The sequence below is a fragment of the Gallus gallus genome, chromosome 1 (assembly GCF_016699485.2).
Source record: "Gallus gallus isolate bGalGal1 chromosome 1, bGalGal1.mat.broiler.GRCg7b, whole genome shotgun sequence".
In the NCBI taxonomy this organism is placed as follows: Eukaryota; Metazoa; Chordata; class Aves; order Galliformes; family Phasianidae; genus Gallus; species Gallus gallus.
In genome coordinates, this window is record NC_052532.1 from 25,211,569 (window position 1) to 25,233,758 (window position 22,190).

The 22,190-nt window shown below is 43.3% G+C and overlaps 1 protein-coding gene across 1 annotated transcript; it reads right to left on the reverse strand.

The window, feature by feature from the left end:
• Positions 1-1,248: 1,248 nt before the first annotated feature.
• Positions 1,249-17,571, reverse strand: CAV1 (caveolin 1). The gene is made up of 3 exons (NM_001105664.3): positions 17,513-17,571; positions 16,762-16,926; positions 1,249-3,600 (listed from the first exon to the last, which is right to left on the reverse strand). The coding sequence occupies exons 1-3, from the start codon at positions 17,540-17,542 to the stop codon at positions 3,259-3,261; spliced, it is 537 nt and encodes a 178-aa protein (NP_001099134.2). The 5' UTR covers positions 17,543-17,571; the 3' UTR covers positions 1,249-3,258.
• Positions 17,572-22,190: the final 4,619 nt, after the last annotated feature.

Genomic DNA, 22,190 nt, shown 5'->3' on the forward strand with positions numbered 1-22,190 from the left:
CCAACCCACCATTCTCTCTTTGGGCTATGTCTGTTTCTTTTGATTATTCTTTTTTTTTTTTTTTCATTTTATTTCTCTTAGCACCAACTATTTAGTTTCTGCATCACTTTTTCACTTTAGGTTTTCTGCAAGTAGGATTTCTGGCAATGTCTACATCTGGCAAGCTACATCTGTTGCCCTGTTTGCTGGAGATGGGCAGGCTGCATGTTTTGATGAGTAATAGCCACAGATGAACGCCTGCATTCTGGTAGTTGCCAAAAAGTTATACAACTACAGATCCTGCGGTCTCTTAAGTTTTCTCTGAGCTGATCCTCTGGTGTAAAGGATGTTGTAGCATTTTAAGCTTTTAAAATCTTTTACTTTTTCTCCCAAAGCATGGTCCACCCCAATGTACCAGTTGCTACCATTGGGCTATTAACTACCATTAACTACATCATCCTGCTACTGAAAAAACACATGACAGAATACCTTAGGTTGGTATCTGTCATTTGAACATTAAAATCTTGTTATTAGATTTTTAGGCCAAAACGTGATAGTCTGTTTTATTGAACTTCTGTTTATGAGGCAATGGTGTGACTGGTATTATGCAATAACCCCACAGAAAAGAACTGTCATGACACAAGTTAGGTCTATATACAGCTCAACAAAAGCTATAATTCCCCCATTTTCACACATTAAATCCTTATGCTAATGAGCTTTTATTAAGAAATATCCTGTTTCCACTGGACTCGGAAGAAAGGCTTTAAACAGTTCTGAAAAGCTATTAGAATCTATTTGAATGATCTGCCCCGAACTGAATATTGAATGACCAAAATAAAAGGAAATATAAGCATCTAATTGTATTAGGTACATTTCTATTTATTGAATCTTAAAATTTTCTACATGTAAACTTCACTATTCGGATTTGACATGTGAGCAAACTGAGGAACAAGATAGTAAAGGAATTTGTCATCATTAAATATTTAAGTACACTTTGGTTCCCTATTCAGCACTGTGTGCACTTGTCCTACTGCCTACTTCTTTAGCAGCATGAAATATTCACCTGGGAGAAAAACCATAATCTTCTGCTGGGAAGAACCTTTCTAATCCAGATTTTGAAACACAAATCAAGAACGTTTTGCATGTTTTTTCTTGACAAATAAATGACATTGCTTTTTGTTTCTTTATTAAGACATATTGGCTTTTTTCTTCCTCATAATATGGGATTTTTTCACATGACTTTCAAGGATAAAGAAGTCAGACAATAGCTACCATTAAACATTGTTTTATTGTATTATTTAATGTACATGCAGAATTAAAAAAGTGTCAGTTATATCTGCAAGCATATAACAATGTAAATGTCTCGGATCAGCAATGTATTGGATTAGGGACTAATAAATCTATGTGAACAGACAGCTTTCAGGATATACAGTTTATATGGTAAATCAAGAATGTTTTCTTCCAAATGATCTTCCTCATAAAAAGATAAAATATATCTTGTTTAAAATCTTACTTGGTTTCAATACTGAAAAAAAATCTATAATAGTACACTCTCCGTTATGTACATAGAAAAACATAAAACTATATCCATACCAGTGTCTGTTTGAAATGCAAACAATAGTAGTTAATAGCTTTGTAACTTTTTGTGCACCTTTTCCCCTCTTCCCTCCCTCTCTCCCTCCCTCCCTCCCACCCCTATTAAAAAATGCAGCATTTCCTAATGTTTTCAATGCTTTGGTAGAAATGCAACTGAAGGCACTCCCGTGTTAGGTAAAGCGATATGTGAAATATCAGCGCTAGATAAAAAAGCTGCAGGTGTACCAGACAGCTCCGTGCTCAATCCCAAGGGTCAAGTCCTGCCCTCTTGGAGGTCAAGGACTGGTTTGCAGTAGATGCCAACCGGAGCAGACTCAGGCCCCAGGCTGGGTAAAATACAGCTGATCAGCCTCACAACTCTTTTTACAAAAGCTTCACGCAAACCACATGAGGATACGGGCCGTATCTCTCAACACAGTACTATCATGAGGGCAAAAAGCTCCTGTAGGTCACAGCATCAGAACGCGTGGCAAGGGCTTTGCCTTGTAGGCTTTGCACCTTGCTAGATAGGCTAGCTTGACACAACACCCTCCATTTAAGACTTCCTGATGTTGCAGCACAGCTAAAAACAGACTAACCCACAATGTGAAGTTGTTAACCATCTCTCATGATGGATTAATTTAGACTCAGCAAAGTGTCAGTTCTTCTGAAAATAATGTGTGCTAGTGGCATGCTGACTTCTGCTGATAGGAAGGTATTTTAAAGCTCGTAGGAAAGTTTCTTTCAGAGGCAGCCCCTCCTTGGCATTTTGTGGCTTGTGTTTGGCACACCTTCATGTTTCTTGTAACTCAGGGTTATCTCTGGCATACTTTTATATGAATACTCCGGAAAAAAACGAAGCCCACAAGATAAGCACCTAAATGCTAGCTAAAGGATGTGTCGTAAGTCACAGTCAGGAAAACATATCCATAATGACCAGTTTTAGTTTTCAACTTCACTTTTCTTCTACAATTTAGTGAAGGTTGAGAAACAACTGGCCGCAAACTTCAATAAAGAATGAGATACAAAGGCACTAACAGAAGCCTTTTTATGGATGTGCAAAGCTTTCACATGTCAATGTCTCCAACCTGATGAAGTGTTAGTTTTTCAGGACATGCATTAATTAAGTAAATTGTTTACTTAACCATTGTATTCATAGTACGCCATACCTGACCATGACTGCAAATCGCTGTAGTCAACTGACTATACAATTGAAAAAGAACATTCTGCTAAAACCTGCCAGCTTGTCATGTTTATTCTGCTGCAGCAGCTCTACACTCTTTGGCCACAATAAAATGAAAGGCATTACAGTGTTGGATAGCATTTTTGTCATTCTTTGGTAACTCTGTGGATTTATCTTACAAGGAATGAACAGTGAGATAAAAAGGCATCCAACAACATTTCAGTCTCTGAATTGAACAGCCAGCAAAACGATATGCAGCTGTCATGGGAGAATAGCCATTTAAGGTTAGTATGAAATGCAGACTGAAGAGAGAGGAAAAAAAAACAAACACAATAGGCAAGTAGTTCAGTAAGAGTACATAGTAAAAAAAGAAATTGAGCAAGTGATGTTTTGTTTTGGGCCAGTATATCCACCAGTTGCTGTATGTTGCTTTGAGAAACATGAAACTGGCACCAAGATGCCCCAAACAACACAAAACTCCCACTCCTTCTCCAGGTTGATGGTGCTTTTTGAAATGTCCCTCAAATCTCTTTCCGTACTGTGGCTCGGATGCTGCTGAACACCTTGCCCATAGCCTCAAACAGAGGGTCGCAGAATGTGTGGATGCAGATAGAATAGACACGGCTAATGCACTGGATCTCAATCAGGTAGCTCCTGATGCACGGCACCACCGCCCAGATGTGCAGGAATGACAAGATAGCAAAGTAGATGCCCCAGATGAGTGCCATGGGAATGCCAAAGATTGCTGACAGTAAGCGATAAAACCAGTATTTTGTTACAGTGAAAGTGGTAAAACTGGCCTTCCAAATCCCATCAAAGCTGTGTGTTCCTTCTGGCTCAGCAATCACATCTTCAAAATCAATCTGCAGCAAAGAACACAAAAGCCAGGTCAGTCAGACATCCCTCATCAAGTGTGGAGTCCAGGAAGCCCCTGCCTCAAAAGTAATGATCTCCTGCAACATCAAATCTCCTTACATCCCAACGTGAGTTAACCCATTTTAAAATATCATCTAAGCCACAAGTAAGTCTTGACTTTTTTTTCCCCCCACTGATTATAAATAAGCCTTAATGACTAGCTCAAAACTAGATATCTAACTTTTAGACAAAGAAGAACTATCCAGCCTTCAGGGTAAGGAACGCCCTTTAGTCTACTTAAGAGATGAGCAAGGTGATAGGTTCATTATGTTTTCTTTGTCTAACTTAACCATCTCACATCTTTATAAATGGAACAAATGCAGTCACTGCTTTGACATTTAACACATCAATAAAACATGTTATATTTGTCTGAATTTTTCCACCTTCCCTCATATAGTATTGCTGAATTTTGACAGTGAACAAATGTTGAGGACATCTAAATATACTTTGAAATAGGCATAGATGGCTGTTGATTGGCTGAAAAACAAAGTGCTGGATTTATATCTGACTAAGATGGAACTTCCCTTTATTGTAAAAGAGTGGGGGAGTCTTCAATTTTATTAAACATAAGAAGGCTCTTCACATTAGAGCCATTTTATTCTAACCTGCTCTGTTTATGTGATAACACTGTTAGTGAAAGACACAGTCAGGGTAACATATTAATATTTAGAAGGAACACACTCTTCCACATATTTCTTAGTTTTGGATATTATTCATAAACTGTTCACAAAATCAGCTAAGGAAGCAGTATATTCCAGCATGCATATTTTACCACTCTCTGTTGAAATATTGAGCTTTTCAGGAAGCCTAATTGTCATAACATTTCTGCTAGAAAATTAACAGTATTACGATGATAGTCCAGCTCTGTGTCACACAAACATGTGTTTGATATAACCCACAATACAGGATATTTAATTTAGGCAGCACAACAAATTGCATAGGTGCTGCATACAACAGGAAAAAGAACACCATCAAACTGTACCTCTCTAAGAAATGAAATGATTGTTTAACTTAGATGAAAGAAAAAAAGGAAATACATTCCTGGGACTGAATCCCAGTGTCCAATGATACTGCTGCCATAAGTGAAGATTTACAGAAGCAGATTAAGCATGAAATGGGCCATAGGTCTCAGAAACTCAGGCAACTGTACCTTAGCATGTTGGAAGGACATGAATATAAATAAACTCAGTGTATCACCTATGCTGTAGGAGAAGGCTCAAAATAAGTTCAATTAAATTATAGACTGAAGTTGAAAAAAAACCCCAAACCTCCTCCCTTTCTCTCACTGAGTCTTCAATTGAGTTCAATAGAGTTCTTCAACTAGGAGCTGTTGGAGAGGGTCCAGAGGAGGGCTACAAAGATGATCAGGGGGCTGGAGCACCTCCCCTACAAAGATAGGCTGAGGGAGCTGGGCTTGTTCAGCCTGGAGAAGAGAAGGCTGTGGGCTGACCTCACTGCAATCTTCCAATACCTAAAGGGAGCCTATAAACAGGAGGGAAGTCAACTCTGTACAAGGGTAGATGATGGCAGGGGAAATGGTTTTAAGTTGAGGGAGGGAAGAGTTAGGTTGGATATCAAGGGAAAGTTCTATACCAAGAGAGTGGTGAGGTACTGGAACAGGCTGCCCAGAGAGGCTGTGGATGCCCCGTCCCTGGAAGTATTCAAGGCCAGGTTGGATGGGACCCTGGGCAGCCTGATTAGTATTAAATATGGAGGTTGGTGGCCCTGCTTGAAGCAGGGCGGTTGGACCTTGATGATCCTTTAGGTCCCTTCCAATCGAAGCCATTTCTGTATCAGCTGTGATATCAAACATCTTGAATGCCTAATGTCATGAAGGTTTAACTCAGCGTATCACTGGGCCTCAATGTCACTATGTCTGCTCTGGCCAGTGCATCTCTCCAGGCATTAGATAAAGTAAACTACAAACCTTCTGTTCTTTATCTGCTGCTTTATCTTAATGGGGCTTTAGTGATTTGAAAGTGATACATGATTCTTCTTGATGGGAATTCATCATCATCATCACACCTAAAGTTAGCGTTTGGATTGAAATTCTATCTCTACAGAAATAAAGAGCAGGATCTGCATTGGCTGAGTATCCAACAAACACACCACAGCTCCATGCACTTCTCTGTAAAGGCATGCAGAGGTTAAAGCCTATCTGGAATTTCTGAAACTGAACACAGTAATTTCAAAATAATAGCTACAAAAAGAGAAAACGAAATGGAGATGGAATGAAAGTTCTCTCCTGCACTCCTTCTGCACATACAAAATAGTCTACCCTTCGGTAGGTCATGTGTGCATTTTTGTTACCAATCTTGGAAAATACTTCCGTGGAAATTCATGTAGAAGAAAAGCATGTATAACACCACATCCACTGCTGAATGAAGACGGGAAATTTGAAATTATTTGGGCTTTGGAATTTCAGTGTGGGCAACACTGAAGCTCTGGTAGAAATGACTGATTCTGGGAAGAGCTTTACAGACAATATGTTCTTTATTTTCACTGTGGCCTGATCAGATAGAAAGGTTCACATCTGGGGACTAAATAACTGACACAATATTAGCTTTATGAAGTACATTGGCCATAAAAGAATCATATGAATTGGTCATTAGAAGTTAGCTGCCATTCATAGCAAGAAACCTTCTGAGATGTATTGCAGTCTCATGTAACAAATGAAACAATCAGATGTCCTTGTATCAATTACTGGATTTTAGGGTTTCATTACAACAGAAAGAAGAAGAAAAGGTTGTAGATATATGTATAAAGAAGTTGATATTATCTCCTGATGATGGTATCCAATTGTCTTAGATCAATTCTCAAAAAAAAAAAAAAAAAAGTTTGCAAGAACTGCATATTATTCACTGAAATCAATCTTATTCAACTGAGTGCATGTGCTGGAAACGTATGCTTGATTTTATTTATGTTGTGAAATATGCCAGCAAGCACGTTTACACTATCTGTTTCTGTTTCTGCAGCTATTCAAAAGCATTGTAGCCCATATCACAGTTGCTCATTTTCAAGGCAAATGGGTGCTCTTGGCTTATTATCACCATTAGCCTTGAAACCAGATAACAACATGCAGATGATGACAAAAAAGGAAGATGACTTCAGCAATGGAAAGTAGACTCTCAGAAAATGATACTACACGAAGACTTCGTTTTGTCTCATAGGTTTCACATAGCCCTCATATTCCAAACCTTCTGGTAATTTATTGTGTGCATCCCACCAGCTGATGTTGTGATAACCGGCAGAGACAGTTTGTGCACATAGCTGTCAAACAGCAGTTCAGTGCATCAAGGGCTATTCAGGGTTGTGCCTAAAGTCTTTTTTATTTAGCTCAGTTACAGCAGGGTCTATCATGCTTATTTTCAGCTAGCTGATAAGGGAAATGTTAAATTACCAGGAAAGCAACTTTGCACAGAGCTCTATCAGCTTTTTCATGGTCATGTGTTGAACTAAGTGGGACCTATTTTTATCTACAAAGCATGTTTTGGACATGTAAAAAGAATCCATCAGTTAATGTAAATCTCCTAGAACTTTGCAAATGAATAGTAAGACTGCCTGTAATTTGATTCCTTTTAAATAATTAATTATAGTGAATACTGAGAAATGGAAGCTGGAAAACTCAGCAGTTTTCAGATCATATAGTAAATTTTCTGTGATAGTGATTCTCAAAAGCAGAAGGTTTTAGTCTGCTGTGTACCTCAAGATGTTCAGAGAGTTAATCCTGGGGAGCCAACAAAAGAATCAGATCACAACACATTTCCAGATGGACTGCACTGTCCTCATTCCAGGAGCTGATGCTAATATTAGAACATTCATGATATATCCTTGGCCAGGGTTTCTGAACTCAAGTCAGACACAGTTGTCCTAAAAGTACTTGGGAATCAATCTGTCTGTGAGATGGTAATAACAGTGCATTCATGCCACCAGCAGTCATCAGGAGTTGGAGGAGTACATTCTCTGAGTAATTTTAACTGTGCTATGGACATTTCTACCAATGCATATAAGAGATATACCCAACGTGACACTGCTGCACATTTTCCATTTTGTTATTCCTCAAGTTCCATCTCCCCCAGTGCTCCACTAAGGGAGATATCAAACTGAACTGAAGAGTGAAGAGACAGAAAGGCAGCTGGCAGCTCTAAAAAACTTTCCGATAAACATAGCGTTAAAGTGAATCCCTTGTCTGTCTACAGGCCACAATAATCTAGTGAAATTACATATATGTCAAGAGAGTCCAGCTACAATGGGAATGCAGTGCTGTCTAAAACTAGGCTTACTCTGAACAGCACGGAGCCTAAATCAAGGCAGGCAGTGAGTTGAGGTAAGCTGGGTTCTTCCACATCTCAGCTGCTAACAGATCACAAATGAATTCCTGGCTGGGAATGGTTCCAATTGTTTCACCATTCGGGCAGTATAGATAACTCCCTGCACTGCAGGAACTCGGACATCACCCGGATTCTTCCTGCATTGAGCCACTCCCATGAAAGATCCTGTTTGTATCTCACGAGAGATCTGTCCTCCACAGGCAACATAAAGAATAGGTGGATAGATGCGCTTTGTCTTGCTAAGGGTTATAATTCATTCAGTTACATCATCTTCAGCCTCTTCTATCATTCTCCTCTTTATTCCAGTCCAGCAACACTCAGCAATGCTGAGTGTCATCAGGCTGATAATGGGAGTCCAAATGAACTAAGTAAAGTAAAAATAGGAGTGACAGGAGAAAGAGAGGTGGCCAGAAATGGGATTCTAAGGAAGAAAGACACCGCAGTTCTCCACTGATTTTTGGAAATGGACCTAACTGGCTCACAAGGATAAGATATGCTCATTTAGGGTATTTTCACAACTCCACTTTTACCAAAGCATCAAGTACATGTAAACCTGTGACAGACTTCTGTTTCATTTACATAAAGACATACTTAGGTTAGCCATAGGTCCTGCCCTGAAGATAACACACTCAGTGTATAGTTTGTTCCTTTGGAGCTGTGAGGGTGTGCTGTGCTGTGGAATAACTATGAGTTGTTTGCTAGGCTAATGAAAATACAGGCACGTTCGCTTGTGACAAGGGCAGAAGCAAAGGAAATTTGTTGCAACCCTTTACAGGACTCTAATAATTCACAGCAGCCTCCCGCTTCACCAGAGCTATTAAACGCTATTAACTTCTGTTCCATGCCTACAATACACTTCCTGACTTCAGCTATTCTTTGTTTCCTACTATTCAGCTTGGTAAAGCCAGTTTTTACATTGCTTGAAGCTTTTGTCTGATTCTGCTGTGAGAATTATTGTAGCTTCTTTTGCTCTACATGTGTTTATTAAACTTCTATCAGGAAATTAAGGAATCTCCTTTGATTCTTAAAGAGACTTATTTACAACGAAGGGAAATGGTATGGAAAATTTTCTTTGTTTTCAAAACCTATTTAAAGCAAATACCTATTAATTAAAAAAACCTAACATTGTGAATGTATTGCTTTTCTAAGAAACGCAACAACCAACCAACCAAAAAAACTAACAACCAACAAAAATCCCAACAGCTGAGTCAAGAATATATGCCATATGCAGGAAAATAGTTTCTACATATGAAAATAGCTGAAAATAGGTGAGTCAGGTGTGTCATAAAAAATACCTTAGATTATGGCAGGGTGACTGCACAACATGAGCATCCAGCTGTATCCAGAAATAAGCCAGGTTCCACCTGACCATCATTAGGTGTTCAAACTGACCAATGTGATTTCATTACATTTCCTTTTTCCTTGTGCCTACTTCCCATCACAGTGCAAGAACTGAGTGTTCTGCCTGTGGATCTCTTGATGGAGAGAGTGTAACTTTCCTGAATACTACAGAGAATGCTGAAAAAGCAAACCATGTTTTAACAAACAAGGATATTCATGTTGGAAAACAGAATTGAAGGACTACATTCTTTTGGCTAGAAAACCATGTCCTGTCAGGAATGACCGCTACTGCACAAGGAAGAAATATTCAGATGGACTGTGAGCAATTTAATATAATGCCATGACTTAGAAAAGAGTCGTGACTGCAAGATCACAATTTCACAACCTGAAAATCAATGAAAACTGCCAAAATTTGGTAATAATTACCAAGAGAACAAGCTCTGACCAAGCTGAATTACTGATTACATACCAGGAAAGCCCTTGTGATGGGCTCTGTCTTAGCAGACGGGCTCATCTAAATCTGTAGAAGTATTCATGGGAAAAATGTTGCTGTGGCAGGGGGTCAGCACTGAAGCAAGGAGGCATCCTCTAGAGACCTCACTTGCCTGTGCTTCTTAGTATAGTCTAGCAAAAGGAAAGAATAGCAGCTTCAAGGAGACATCTGCATTCCGCTGAAACACAGTGAAGCTTCCTGTGCAGGTGGGGATATCACATCAGTCAGTTCCACAGAAAACAGTTTGGTGCTGTCAGTGAGCAGTCAGAAGACAAAGTGGCTGTTTTTGTCCCTGGAAACTGAGCTGCTGGGAGGTGGTTGCAATTTTCCCCAAATGGAACTCTTACAGAGCTTTCTTCATTTTATTATTTGTTTCACGTTCCACAGTTTCACCTCATTTGATGCTGATACTTTAGAGAACTCTGATATGTCTCTGTGCGTGTGCATGTTCATATGTTTGTCCATGTCTGTATGTTTAAGGATGCATATGCATCGATATGAAGAGCAAGGTGGAACTTGGATGATATTAAAAATAATGAGAGCTCTTTTATTGATTCTTCTGGGATCTGGAATTAACCAGGATTCAGAAACATTAATAAAGGTACGGGTATTCTCAAAACAAATATTTAGATGATTATGTTGCTTTGCGTTAGTGGTTTCGCAGACCTGATATTAAGTTAATAAACTGTCTTAAGCTTTTTTAGAGCATGCTCTAGCTTCAGTCCTCCTATGGACACTAATGGGAAATGGAACTACCGTGACCTCGGACTGAATAGCACATGGAGAGAGACAGGCACCTTCATTAGGGTGCTTAGATCTAGAACTGATTTTTTTTTCTTTCTCTCATTTTTAAGGGAGTCTAATGGGAGGAGACTCTTAACTACGTATGCTACCCACATACACACTCCTGTTAATTGCTGCAATTATTTTAGCACATCTTTGTGACCTGTTCACTTCCCTCATTTCTATCTGGATTGCTTTCCTCTGACAGTGAACATGCAGTGTGCCCAGCTAACTCTGTGTTACTGTCAAAGAGATTGGCCTCTGCATTTCTTCTGTTAGAACATTCTCTTCGTACTGGAAGATCTTAAGTTGCTGACTCTGAATTATGAGGCAACTATTTCTTTAATATTTCATAAAGATCAAGATTTCGCTGGTCTACACTTATAGTCTTATCATAAATTGCACTGGAAAAGAGATAAATGAAACTGGATTTCCTAAAATGATAGGAGACTTTCAGACTGAAGTCTACGGGAGATATTAACTTGATCTTGAGGGAAACGTGAATATATTTTTATAGTATTTGTTTCAGTTCTAATAAGGTGTTTTAGAGCTTACAGAGGAAGTGCTGCAGCCCTTCTATGAGGCTCCCTTGGCTTCTTGGAAACTGAGTTACATTCAGCACAGCAGGATTTTGGACAGAGAATGTGATGTTTCCACCTTCAGCTGCAGTAGTATCATCTTCTCACTTCTTATTTGAGAAGCTGAATTTAACAGTTCCCATTTATTTGAAATGGAAGTACATGAATCAGGTAAGTAGAATACAGGCATGCCTCATCAAACAGCTCCACTAGCATCTATAGCATAACTCCTTGACTATCATGAATAAAACAGGGTGCGAACAGCATCAGCGGATGTATTCATTAGGTGGGCATAGTGGTACCGAGACTGTCCTTTTAAATGCTAAACTGATGACATAATTTTGACAAGAATAATATAGCATAAAATTAGAAGTTAGTTTTGAAACTATTAAAAAGCATTTTCATAAAAAATTTCCTAGAAAAATTAAAGATACGTACAGAGTTAACCTTGGCCCTCCAAGTAATCAAATACATTTAATGGCATAACTTATCTTCAAAGAAACAAAATCTCTTTAGTTCTACATGTTTTTTTATTAAATATCTGGAAAAGGCAAATGGCAGTTCTAGATCAAACAGCTCAAAAAATTCAGTTGCTGATGTATATTTCATCCCACTGCCTATTTATTACAAAGATATTTGAGGACAGTGGGAAACAGAAAGCTCAGTGTAGAGCTGTATTTCTCTTCTGCTTTCCAAACATCTCAAGTTTTATTGATTCATCCGTGTTCATTTATATTTTTTTTTCTCTGTTGCTTAAAATACACCAAAGATCAAATTCTCATTGGGGATCTCATGGAAAAGCCACTTTATCACACACACTTTCCCTGTTCCCACTGGAGAGTTTCAGATTTCAATACTTTCAGTATTAGACATCCTTACTTTCTGCAATGGAGATGGTATTTCTATCCACATACTGTGTTAAAAATTCTAAAATGAATTCAAATTTTTCTCAAATTTTCTAACATATAATCTGAATTATGTTGCTTTTAACAGAAAGAAAAAGTATTTGTCTTCTCTGAATACAAGGTAGTGTGCAGTAAATTCTAACAAAAGGAACACTCATGTTGAATAGTTGGCTCTTTCATCGTCACCATCAAGTGAATGTTTTCCTATGGAGTTATGAGTCATGTTCATCAAGTGAAGAAGGCAATGCATAAGGCTTTAATAAAACTGTAATCTTAAAGACAAACACTTTTGTTTGGGATTTGAGACTTGATTAGAACAAATTCGATTACTATCTGTAATATTATGGATGTACAAAAATTCCATGTGTAACAATATGGAAACTTCTAATTCCTGTGCAAGTAATCTGTTGCAGAATTCTCAGCCCTCACTCAGTTCCCCCCCAACAAACTGGCCTTTGTAACAACTTGGGCTTTAATCTTCGAATCCTACACGAGCCTTGGAGGAAATAGTCAGAACAGAACTGTATCATGCAGATAGAAAACATTGGAATAGTGCTGCATTTTAAACTCTGAAACCCACAGTTGGGCATTAGTATGGTGCAAAGTTTTAGAATCATCTCCTTTGAATGCAGTTGTGACATGCTGAAACTGCGCTTATCACCAAATGGAGAGAAGCACTCTGGGAGAACCGCTTGTCCTGTCCTGTGGGTAGGCCTGAACAATGTGACACCAATCTTCCTCTGAAGAGCGCTCAGCCTATCTGAAGGGCAGAAGCTCTGTTCTCCCACGCTGTCACACCAGTGACAGCCCTCAGCGCCTTACCCTTCCTACCTCAGCAAACAACGGGGACAGCACCCACTTTCCTTCCAGTAGGCTCCCAGGCCTGGAGGTGTGAGGTGCGGCCTAGTCAGCTCTGAGCACTGTGCTCAGCACAACAGCAAGTGACCCCATCTGTGAAGGATTAAGTAAATAAAATTGCAAATTGTTTGGGCTTTTTAATTTTTAATTTATTAGGAAGTTGTAGAAATTGTAAGTTGCTTTAAGTATGGCTCAGAATGGCTGAGCAGCACTGTGCTCGCTGATGCCTACATCATGGTGTTGTGGTATTTGTCAAGGTCTGACTAAAAATTCCAGACCCAGCCTTGCAGTGAGCAAAGCTGCCCTTAACTGCATTGGCTTTAAGTAAGGAGGCAGGAACACAAATGTTTAAAACTTGGTACAAAAGTTCCACATTGCCACATCTGTAGCCAAGTACTGGATTTTTTTTTATTTTTTTTTTTCCAGAGAAAAGGGCGCTTACACAACAGCAACATAGACACTACTTGTTAGAGACAGAATAACAATTATGTTCTGGATGGTACAGCAGGACCCTAGCACAACACTACAGGAAAGAACTGTAATCAGATGTGACTACATGTTTGATCCTCACTAGTCCAGAAGGAGTAGAGTTTGCTAGGTTGGGTGCCTGGTCCATTCCTCCACTGTGTAAGGAGAGAGGAAGCGCTGAGAAGCACAAGCCAGCCTCTCCAAGGGCTGCAGGAAAGCAGCCTCCTATGTTTCCTCCTAATTCAACAAACTCTGCAGATTCGACCACTGATACTTTGAAAAACTTTGAACTGCAAAGAGTTGGAAGGCTGTAATTTCAGCCACAATCTGGAAAACACAAATACTGCACTAGAAAACAGGAAGAGCGAAGACTGTGCAAGACCTGAAAGAGAACTTCAGGCAACTTCATGCGAGGCCTAGGTCAATGGGGGAGGGAATGATAAATGAGAGGAAAAAAAAAAACAAAACAAAACCAATAATATTTCTATTCTGCTGTTTCCATTTCAACACACATAAACATAAGCTATGGAATACAAGTCTAGAGTGGAATCTGCCATATGAAATAGATATAACTTTGAGGCAAATAGCTGTATCATCATCAAAATTCCACTCAGAGAGTTGCCAGGTGCACAGAGGCTACTTCTCCCTTGCTAAATTCCTCTTTTGCTTTCTGCTTGACAGACAACCCCAGAAGCTGGTGCCTCAATGAATGGGACCATGCTGCACATTGTTGTCATCCCAAGGTGACACACGAGGGCAGCCATATGAGGAAGAAACTCCTTCCTTTCCGCTCCCTGCTGAAGGAATAAGAACAGGAAGGAAACTCTGGTGGTTTTACTAGATTGTGCTTCCTCCTGCACGGAGCTGCCAACAACTTTGACTGTGGACCTCAGCTTTCATACCACAAGGTCAGGAAAGCCTCATTTTCATCCCTTTCTGAATATGGAGTCAGTTGCCTGCCCCACCTTTCTAGAAATCTGACACAGCATTTAGTGTTCACTTGGTATTATTTATTAAATAAAAACTTAATTTTTATTAAAGGATCTGGATCAGGTCTCTCCCTCTTGACGGGATTGTTCCCCTGCTGCTTGCCTGCCCCATTTATCTGCTGTGGACAAAGCTGCAGACGCTCTGTGATGTACTCCAAGGGAACACGCACTGCTTCTTACAAGCGTTATTTTTAAAATGTGCTATGGGAAGTATTTGAATGCAGCCAACACTGAGGCCTTTTAGAGAGCTGCTTACAGAGCAGATTCCTCGTTCTCTGTCTAATCACTTCTATTTCATGGTTGACCGATTTGTCCCTGGTCTCCATGCTACTGTGTTTCCTAGTCAAGTGGCAAGAAATGCATTAAATTCTGGGTACAAAGAAGAAGGTTCTGAATCTAGAAAAAGGCAATGGCCCTACACAAAATTGAGTTAAATCTGGGGCACGCTTCTGGCCTTAGAAAAAAAACCTGAACAATTTTTTCTGTCTTCCAGTACCCAAGACTCCTGTTAGTCGGATACATTTTTTGCAGTGTCTAGATAACATGATGGAAGAGATCGTAGACTGGTGGTTGAGGCAGGAACTGAATCTTTGTCTTCTCCTCAGTCAGAGTCTGCCCCCTAGGAACTGGATCTTGATTTTGCAGCTACTGCTAAGCTGAACCTGAAAGCAGTATCCAAACAAACTCAAAGTATAGCAAAATTCCCTTCTTTATTGGTAGGGTGGGATCTAGCTACAAAACGCTTACACAAATCAAAGTGATTCTTATTTATCCTTGTGACAAGATGGGAAAACGTTGCTTTGAGATGTCCACTTAAAAAAAAAAAAAATGCTGCTGCTTTTATAATGCAAAAAGGATACTGTGTGGTTTACATTCATTTTGGTACATCGCTGTGTCTTGATGTGCCTCTGTGCACTACCAGGAGTTCATGGATACAAGACATGGTACCACTATTCTAGCTGCTTGCTGGTTCTCGATGAACACATTTGACAGTCCACAATTATCTTGGAGGGACATACTGAAATACTTGACTTTCCCATTCCTATAATTCTTATTCTTTAAATGTCTTTTGGATTATTGAATCTACCAAGATAACTTTTGTAATTATTGTCTCTGGAAGAGGCAGAGAAAGCAGGACAGGCTCTGCATGCCACTTCTTTTTTGTCCATTAGAATTTTTTTCCACCAGCCTGCCTCTTGTCCCAGCAGGATCTTTCTCTCCCAGGCTAAGTCTGGACACTAGAATTCCGGCCTGCCTGGGGGCTGTGACTCATCCTTGGAAGGTCTGGTTGCTTTGGGGACTCCTTCTGTTGATGTACGCAGTGAGCCATGAGGAAGCCTTGTTCTCCAGCTCCTACATTCCTGCTACCCAGCTGTGCCTCCATGGGTAGCAGATAGAATGGTTCCCTCCCTCCTAACATCAAGCACTTTAATGGAAGTTTTGTACCACTAGGCAGTGGTACAGATGACTTTTTTTCTCCCCTAAACAAATGGAAATTACATCCCTTTTCTTTCTAGATCTTGGACAATGGCTCTCTAACAAAAGAGACAGCCCAAATTCCTATTCTTGAACCAGCAACGTGGCCAATCATACTCAGCACCTCCAAGCTCTTTGGAAGTCAGTGGAATTTGAGGTTACCCAAGACCTTTCTGCATTGTCCACACATGGCACAAATCATGCTCCTGACATACATTTAGGAACTGGATTCCAAACTTTTCACCCTCAGGAAACAATATGACATTTATCTTTTTTTTTTAAGAACAGGTCTTCGTGATCTACAGCCCCAGTGCTCGGGGAGCCCATGCAGGGCTTTAAGCACCCCGGTGGCTTTCTCACCCACTGTGACTGATGGGCAGCCCTTGGTTTTGCTGGGTCCTGGCAAGCTCAGATGGCAGTGTCCCTGGTTTCCACACAAACAGCATAAAACTCTCCTGCTAAGAGAAAACTCAGCCTCATGATTTTTCTGACCAAAATGAGTCCAAGCAAAAATCTCCGTCACTCCAGATTTGTCAAAACCGTCCAACTGAGCTAAAAACCCGAAGAAAAAACTCTAGAAAGAAGCACCGTCTGGTTTTGCCCAGCTTCCTTTCCTTATTTCCCGAGAGAGGGAAAAACAGCACGGAAACGAACACAAACCAAACCAAGCAAACGAACCCAAAGCACCTCTGCAGCCGCTCGGCCGAGGGCGACCCATCCCGCGGCTCAGCCGGGCTGCAGCCCTGCTCGGGGTCCGCGGGCACACGGCTCGGGGCAGCGCAGCTCGGAGCCTCCCCTCTCGCTTCAATGCCGAAAAGAAACTGCGAGCCGCTCCCTCCCTCCCGCAACAGGTGGAGGGAAGCGGTCCTCCCGTCCCCGCCGCTCACCTTCACCACGTCGTCGTTGAGGTGCTTGGGGTCGCGGTTGACCAGGTCGATCTCCTTGGTGTGCACGTCGTGCACCGCCTTCTCGCTCAGCTCGTCTGCCATCATCTTGTTATTGGGCTTGTAGATGTTGCCCTGTTCCCTGACGGGCGCCGCGTACAGAAAGCCCTGCGGGAGGGAGAGCGGCCGGAGGGCAGAGCCGGCGGGGAGGGAGGGAAGGAGGGAAGGAGGCAGGGCGGGCTGGGGGCGGCCCCGGTCCCGCGGGGAGCGCGGCGCGGAGCGGCGGGCGGCAGCCCGGGCTATTTAACGGCGGCGCGGGGCGCTCACCACACCCCGTGCCCGGCGCTACGCCCGCTCCCACGGCCGCCTCCAGGCGTCCCCACCGCGCCCCGCACGCCCCCAACGCGCCCGGTCCGGGCACGGGGCGCTGCCACCCGCCGTCCCCACAGCCCGCCCGGAGAGGCGGCTCTCCTCGGCGTCCTTCGCCGGAGCCGGTGCAGAGGGACCCCCCGCGCCGCGCCCCGCCCGTCCCGCCTTCGGTTTGCCGCCCTCACCGCGCGGCCTCGCCCCGCAGCCCCGGCCCGGCTCGAAGCGGCCGAGCCGTCCGCGACCCCCTGCCCGCCCTCCGTCCCTTCCCGTCACATCCCGTCCCGTCCCGTTCTCCGTAACCCCGCTCCCCGTCCCGTCCCTCAGCGCCTCGGAGCGCGGGTCGGGCACCGGCAGCAGCCCGGCTGCGTCCCCCGGGCCGCCCTACCTCCGAGTCCACGTATTTGGTGCCGGACATGCTGCCCCGGCGCTGCCGCAGGTTGCTCTGCGCTACGACTCGGAGGAGCGGAGGCAGGAGGATCCCGCTCGGCGGTGCGGCCAGCCAGGGGGAGGGAGGCGGCTGGCGGCCGGCCAGGGGCTGCTCCCCGCCTCGGGCCGGGGCTGATGACAAGCGGCAGAGCGGCCCGGCATCGCGCGGCGCGCTCAGAAGCGGCCCGCGGTGGGAGGGGAAAGCGGCCCGGCCCCGGAGACCTGCGGGCGGGCGGGCGGCCCCGGCCGCCTGGGCAGCGGCGGCGACAGCGACAGCGACAGCAGCCACCGCGACAACGATCGGGGCCGCCCTGCCCCGCTCGGGCCGTCCCGGGCAGCGGGTCCTCGCCGCTGTGCTGCGGGGGGCGGCGGTGCGCGCATGTGGCAGAGCCCCGGGGGAAGGGGGACGGGAAGGGATGAGGAGATGGAAAACTTGAGCAGCGCTGCGGGAGAGAGGCGTTGGGAGAGCCCCCCCTTCTCTGACGATGGTCCACACACTGTGCCGGGAGCAATTGTGGAAACTTGGACATCTTCGGGTTGAAGAAAAAAAAGAGATTTTCTCAACTGGTTCGTTTCAAAACTATGCAAATATTTAACAGTCCCGCACGCTAACTGCACTGTACTTTTCCTGGGAGGAGGCTGACCCATGTCTGCCATGCGTGTTAACCGCTGGGACTTCACTTCGAGAGGTGCAGAGGGACGCCGGTGTTTGGCTGCGCTCTGTTCTCACGGCCTCTCATAAGCACATAAGGGGAGAAGCTGTAGGGATTCATTGCTGGGTCCAGCATGGTCCGAGGCACAGCTGCAATGGCACTGTACATCTACAAACCCCAAGTTACATCCAGCCCTTTTTTACCATTTATTTCATTTTTAATGTTTGCAGCCGTTATTTTTCTCCTAGTAAATCAGAGCATGGCATGAGGTCTACAACATTAACAAGAAGGTGGGTGTCTTAGTATTGTGCCATTAAGCACAGAATTGCAGCTAAAGGAGTAGAACAGCCTTAATGCAGTGTGTTCAGCTTTGGCAATTCAACAGGGAAGTGCCCTTAAACAAGACATTGGCTGCGATGATGAAGACTCTGTTAATGTAAATTAATGCACCTGTTGGGGATGCAGTCTGCATAGTTCTGATATGGCCAACAGGGAACAGTGAACTTTAAGTGTTTCTATTGCTCATGAACTGTAAAAGTGTGGATGGGTGTTTTGCAGCTCTCCAAGTTAGTTGTCATTTTTAGAAGTAAACTTTTTAGTTGACATGATAACTCAATTAGGCCATCCTTAAAATGTCCTAACACTTGAGTATGTGCATGAAAGCAAATGTATGGATTTAGTGACAGTTTCTGGGATCTTTCAATTCATCTGAAAAAAAAAAACAACTAACAAAACCCAACAATAACTAAAAAATACCCTCTTTCCCCCATTACAGTAACAGTTTTTGTATCTAGGAAAGTTTCACACCTGGTCACTGTCCTGCACACACAGCAGAATATCATAAAATGCCTTGGGCTTCAAGGGACCTTAAAGCACATGCAGTTCCAACCCCCTGCCACGGGCAGGGCTGCCGCCCACCAGCTCAGGCTGCCCAGGGCCCCATCCAGCCTGGCCTTGAGAACCTCAGGGATGAGGCACCCACAGCTTCTTTGTGCAGCTGTGCCACTGCCTCACCTCTATCTGAGTAAAGAATTTCCTTCTAACATCTAACCTAAGTCTCCCCTCTTGTACAGCCATTCCTCTTATCCTATCACTATCAGCCCATGTAAATTTTGTCCCCTTCCTGCTTATAAGCTCCCCTCGAGTACTGAAAGGAAGATCTTGACCCCTTATTCAGTATTACTGCATGTCTCAAGGAAGACTAAAAATAGGAATTTTATTGGTTAATTTGAAACAGTAATGACTCCTGGAATGGTTTCTGCAGAACTTCAACACCCTTTGGAAGAAGTTTCTGAATCATACAACACTGCTACAGTTAAAGAGATACTGGGAGCAGGAGGAATTGATAGACTTCATGAGAGGAATCCCAGCAGAGGAGCAAAGGAGCTCTGCAAAGAGCTGCGATGCTGTGCAGAGGAGCAGGATAGCTTATCTGGAAAGGGCATGGCAAAGGCTTGCAGGAACCTTCTGAAAGTGCAAAGGCGGTGCTCCCCTCTTACCTACTGTGAATGGATTATCCAGGGGTGGCCTAAAATTGCCACAGATCGCAGACACCCAACTGGCCTTGTAAATAAATGCCACCCAAGCTTCTTCTCACTGAGCTTTGCTGCACTGTTGGCAGCCCAGGGCAGCTGCTGAAACAGAATCTGTGCTAACCAGCTGGCCACCTCGCTGCCCTTCTTCTTTTTTCCATCACACCAACTCTATGTATTTCAAGTCTAACTTTAAACACATTTTATGCTCCAAAGTTTTGCTTTATCTCAACTTCCAGATCTTGGAATTGCCTTAACTGAGAGCTGATTGTAAACGTGGTGCTGAGTGTGTGCGAGGTGGGAGCAGTTCTTCTGAGAAGAAAAGCCTTGGTATTGGCGGGAAACATTTCTTCCAAAAAGCAAAAATTGGATTGGAAAAAATTCCTCAAAAAATAGTGTCAGAAAATGAGTCACCAAGCTGAACCAAATGTGCGTGGCTGCTCACTGCGCCTTTGTCTGGTATCAAACCTCACTCCTCTGCCCCCTAACTGTCCCCCTAACCAAACTGCCTCTCACTCCACTCCGCCCCCTAAAGTTGTGTAATTATTCCAATTATGGTATCAGCAATACTCCTGATCCTTGCATGACAATGCCAGAGAGATTGGAATCAGTTGAGAATCGGTATTCCTTATGTACAGCTGCAGCAGCAGCGAGGCTGGCAGATAACAGCCTGCCCACAAGCAACCTTCCTTATGCAGCATGCTTCAAAACCTAAGGCTGAGGAGAGGAAAATCACTGCGCTTTTAGTGTCCTCTGTTCAGCTGCTGAAGTGCATCCTTTTATGTGCATTTTTGGATGGTCTTCTGGCTGAAGGCCTGAGCTGCCAGAGCTGTTGGTAGCGAGCTTTTATCAGCTCTGAATACAGTGCTTACCCTGCTGCGTGATCACAGGCACTGCGATGGGCTTAAAGGGCAGAGCAGTGCTTTCCTTGTTCCACGATGTACAGACTTTCATTCTCAGAGGATTCACGATAGTCATTCTGTCCCCACTCTGGAGGCTATCTGTGGTTTACATTACAACTCACTGAATCAGAGCTTTTTCGCTGATGTGGGTGCCCTTGCCTCAGTCCTGTATCAGAATATAGGACTGTCTCTCATGCGTGCTTTTTTGTTACTTGGCCCATTCGTTCCTTGTGTCAGAGAAGACATTTGCTCAGAAGAGATGGTGAGCTGCTCTCACATTCCTTTCTTCTCATAACCTCTAGCTATGAGTGATTCCCTTTTAAATGGAGGTGCTGCTGCCACAGCACATTTCACAACAGCCTGAGGGCTAGAAGTGTAATCCAACAACTGAGAGAACCGAGATCAGTTTTGTCTATCTGAGGTGTGCTAATGTATTTGGATTCCTGGGAAAGCATATTTCGGGAAGTACCCCACTCTGCTGACATGCAGTCAATGTATTTTCAGGTGACCAGGGCATTCTCTTCCCTTATTTTGGGATTCTGATTGGGCTTGGATGTGAGTAAGATGCCAAGTTGCTCAAACAAGGGCAGCTCTAGGCATGACCAAAATAGAACTGTAGGTACTGAGGGAAGGTTACATGAAAGGGAGGTGCCTTCTGAGTTTAAACATGTTCCTAGCTGGGTGGCATCTGGGCAGGGATTACAGTTTTGGATTTCAATGCCTGACTATCATTTCAATCCTGTGTTAGGTATATATATCTTTTATTATAGCTAGTCCCTGTAGATCGCAAGCATGGTAGCTTGTAACCACTTGGTTGATGCAGAAAATAGATTGAAAGCCTTAATTCTGTCAGCTGAAGGTTAAGTTTTCCAGACCTTGAGCAATTTGGGTCTCTCTTTTCTCAACCCTTATCAATATCAGGATCCTGGTCAATATTGAACTGGGCCATGAATGCCGGTTGGTGTCAATACTATTCTGTGCCGTTCAGCCAGTCCTAGCAAGTTATTCACTATATTGTGTAGAAATAGCAATCTGAGAACTAGTCCCTCTCATGGGACTCAAGCACCCCTCCCCCCCCCCCCCCCCCCCCCCCCCCCCGCCAGGCTTATATGAGATATGATTTTTTGTCACTGAGATCATAGAATTACAGAATCACAAAATGGTTGGGTTGGAAGGGACCTTAAAAACCATCTCAGTTCAGGCTGCCCACAGCCCCATCCAATCTGGCCCTGAATGCCTCCAGGGATGGGGCACCCACAGCTTCTCTGGGCAGCTGTGCCACTGCCTCACCACCCTCTGAGTAAAGAATTTCCTCCTAACATCTGAACTAGGAGACCATGAGAGATGTACGTGGAGAAGAGCCTGTTCCGCTGCTTAGATACTCAGATTGCTTCCATAGGCCTGCACAATTTTTAGAGGAAACCAATTTTTTTTTTATGCAGCAGAGGAAAGAACTCAAGCCAAGACAAACATTTTGCATTAATCACTGCAGAAACTCTTCTCAGGAGGATGATTCAGAGCCGGAACCTATCCTAGCTCCTCTGCATTGC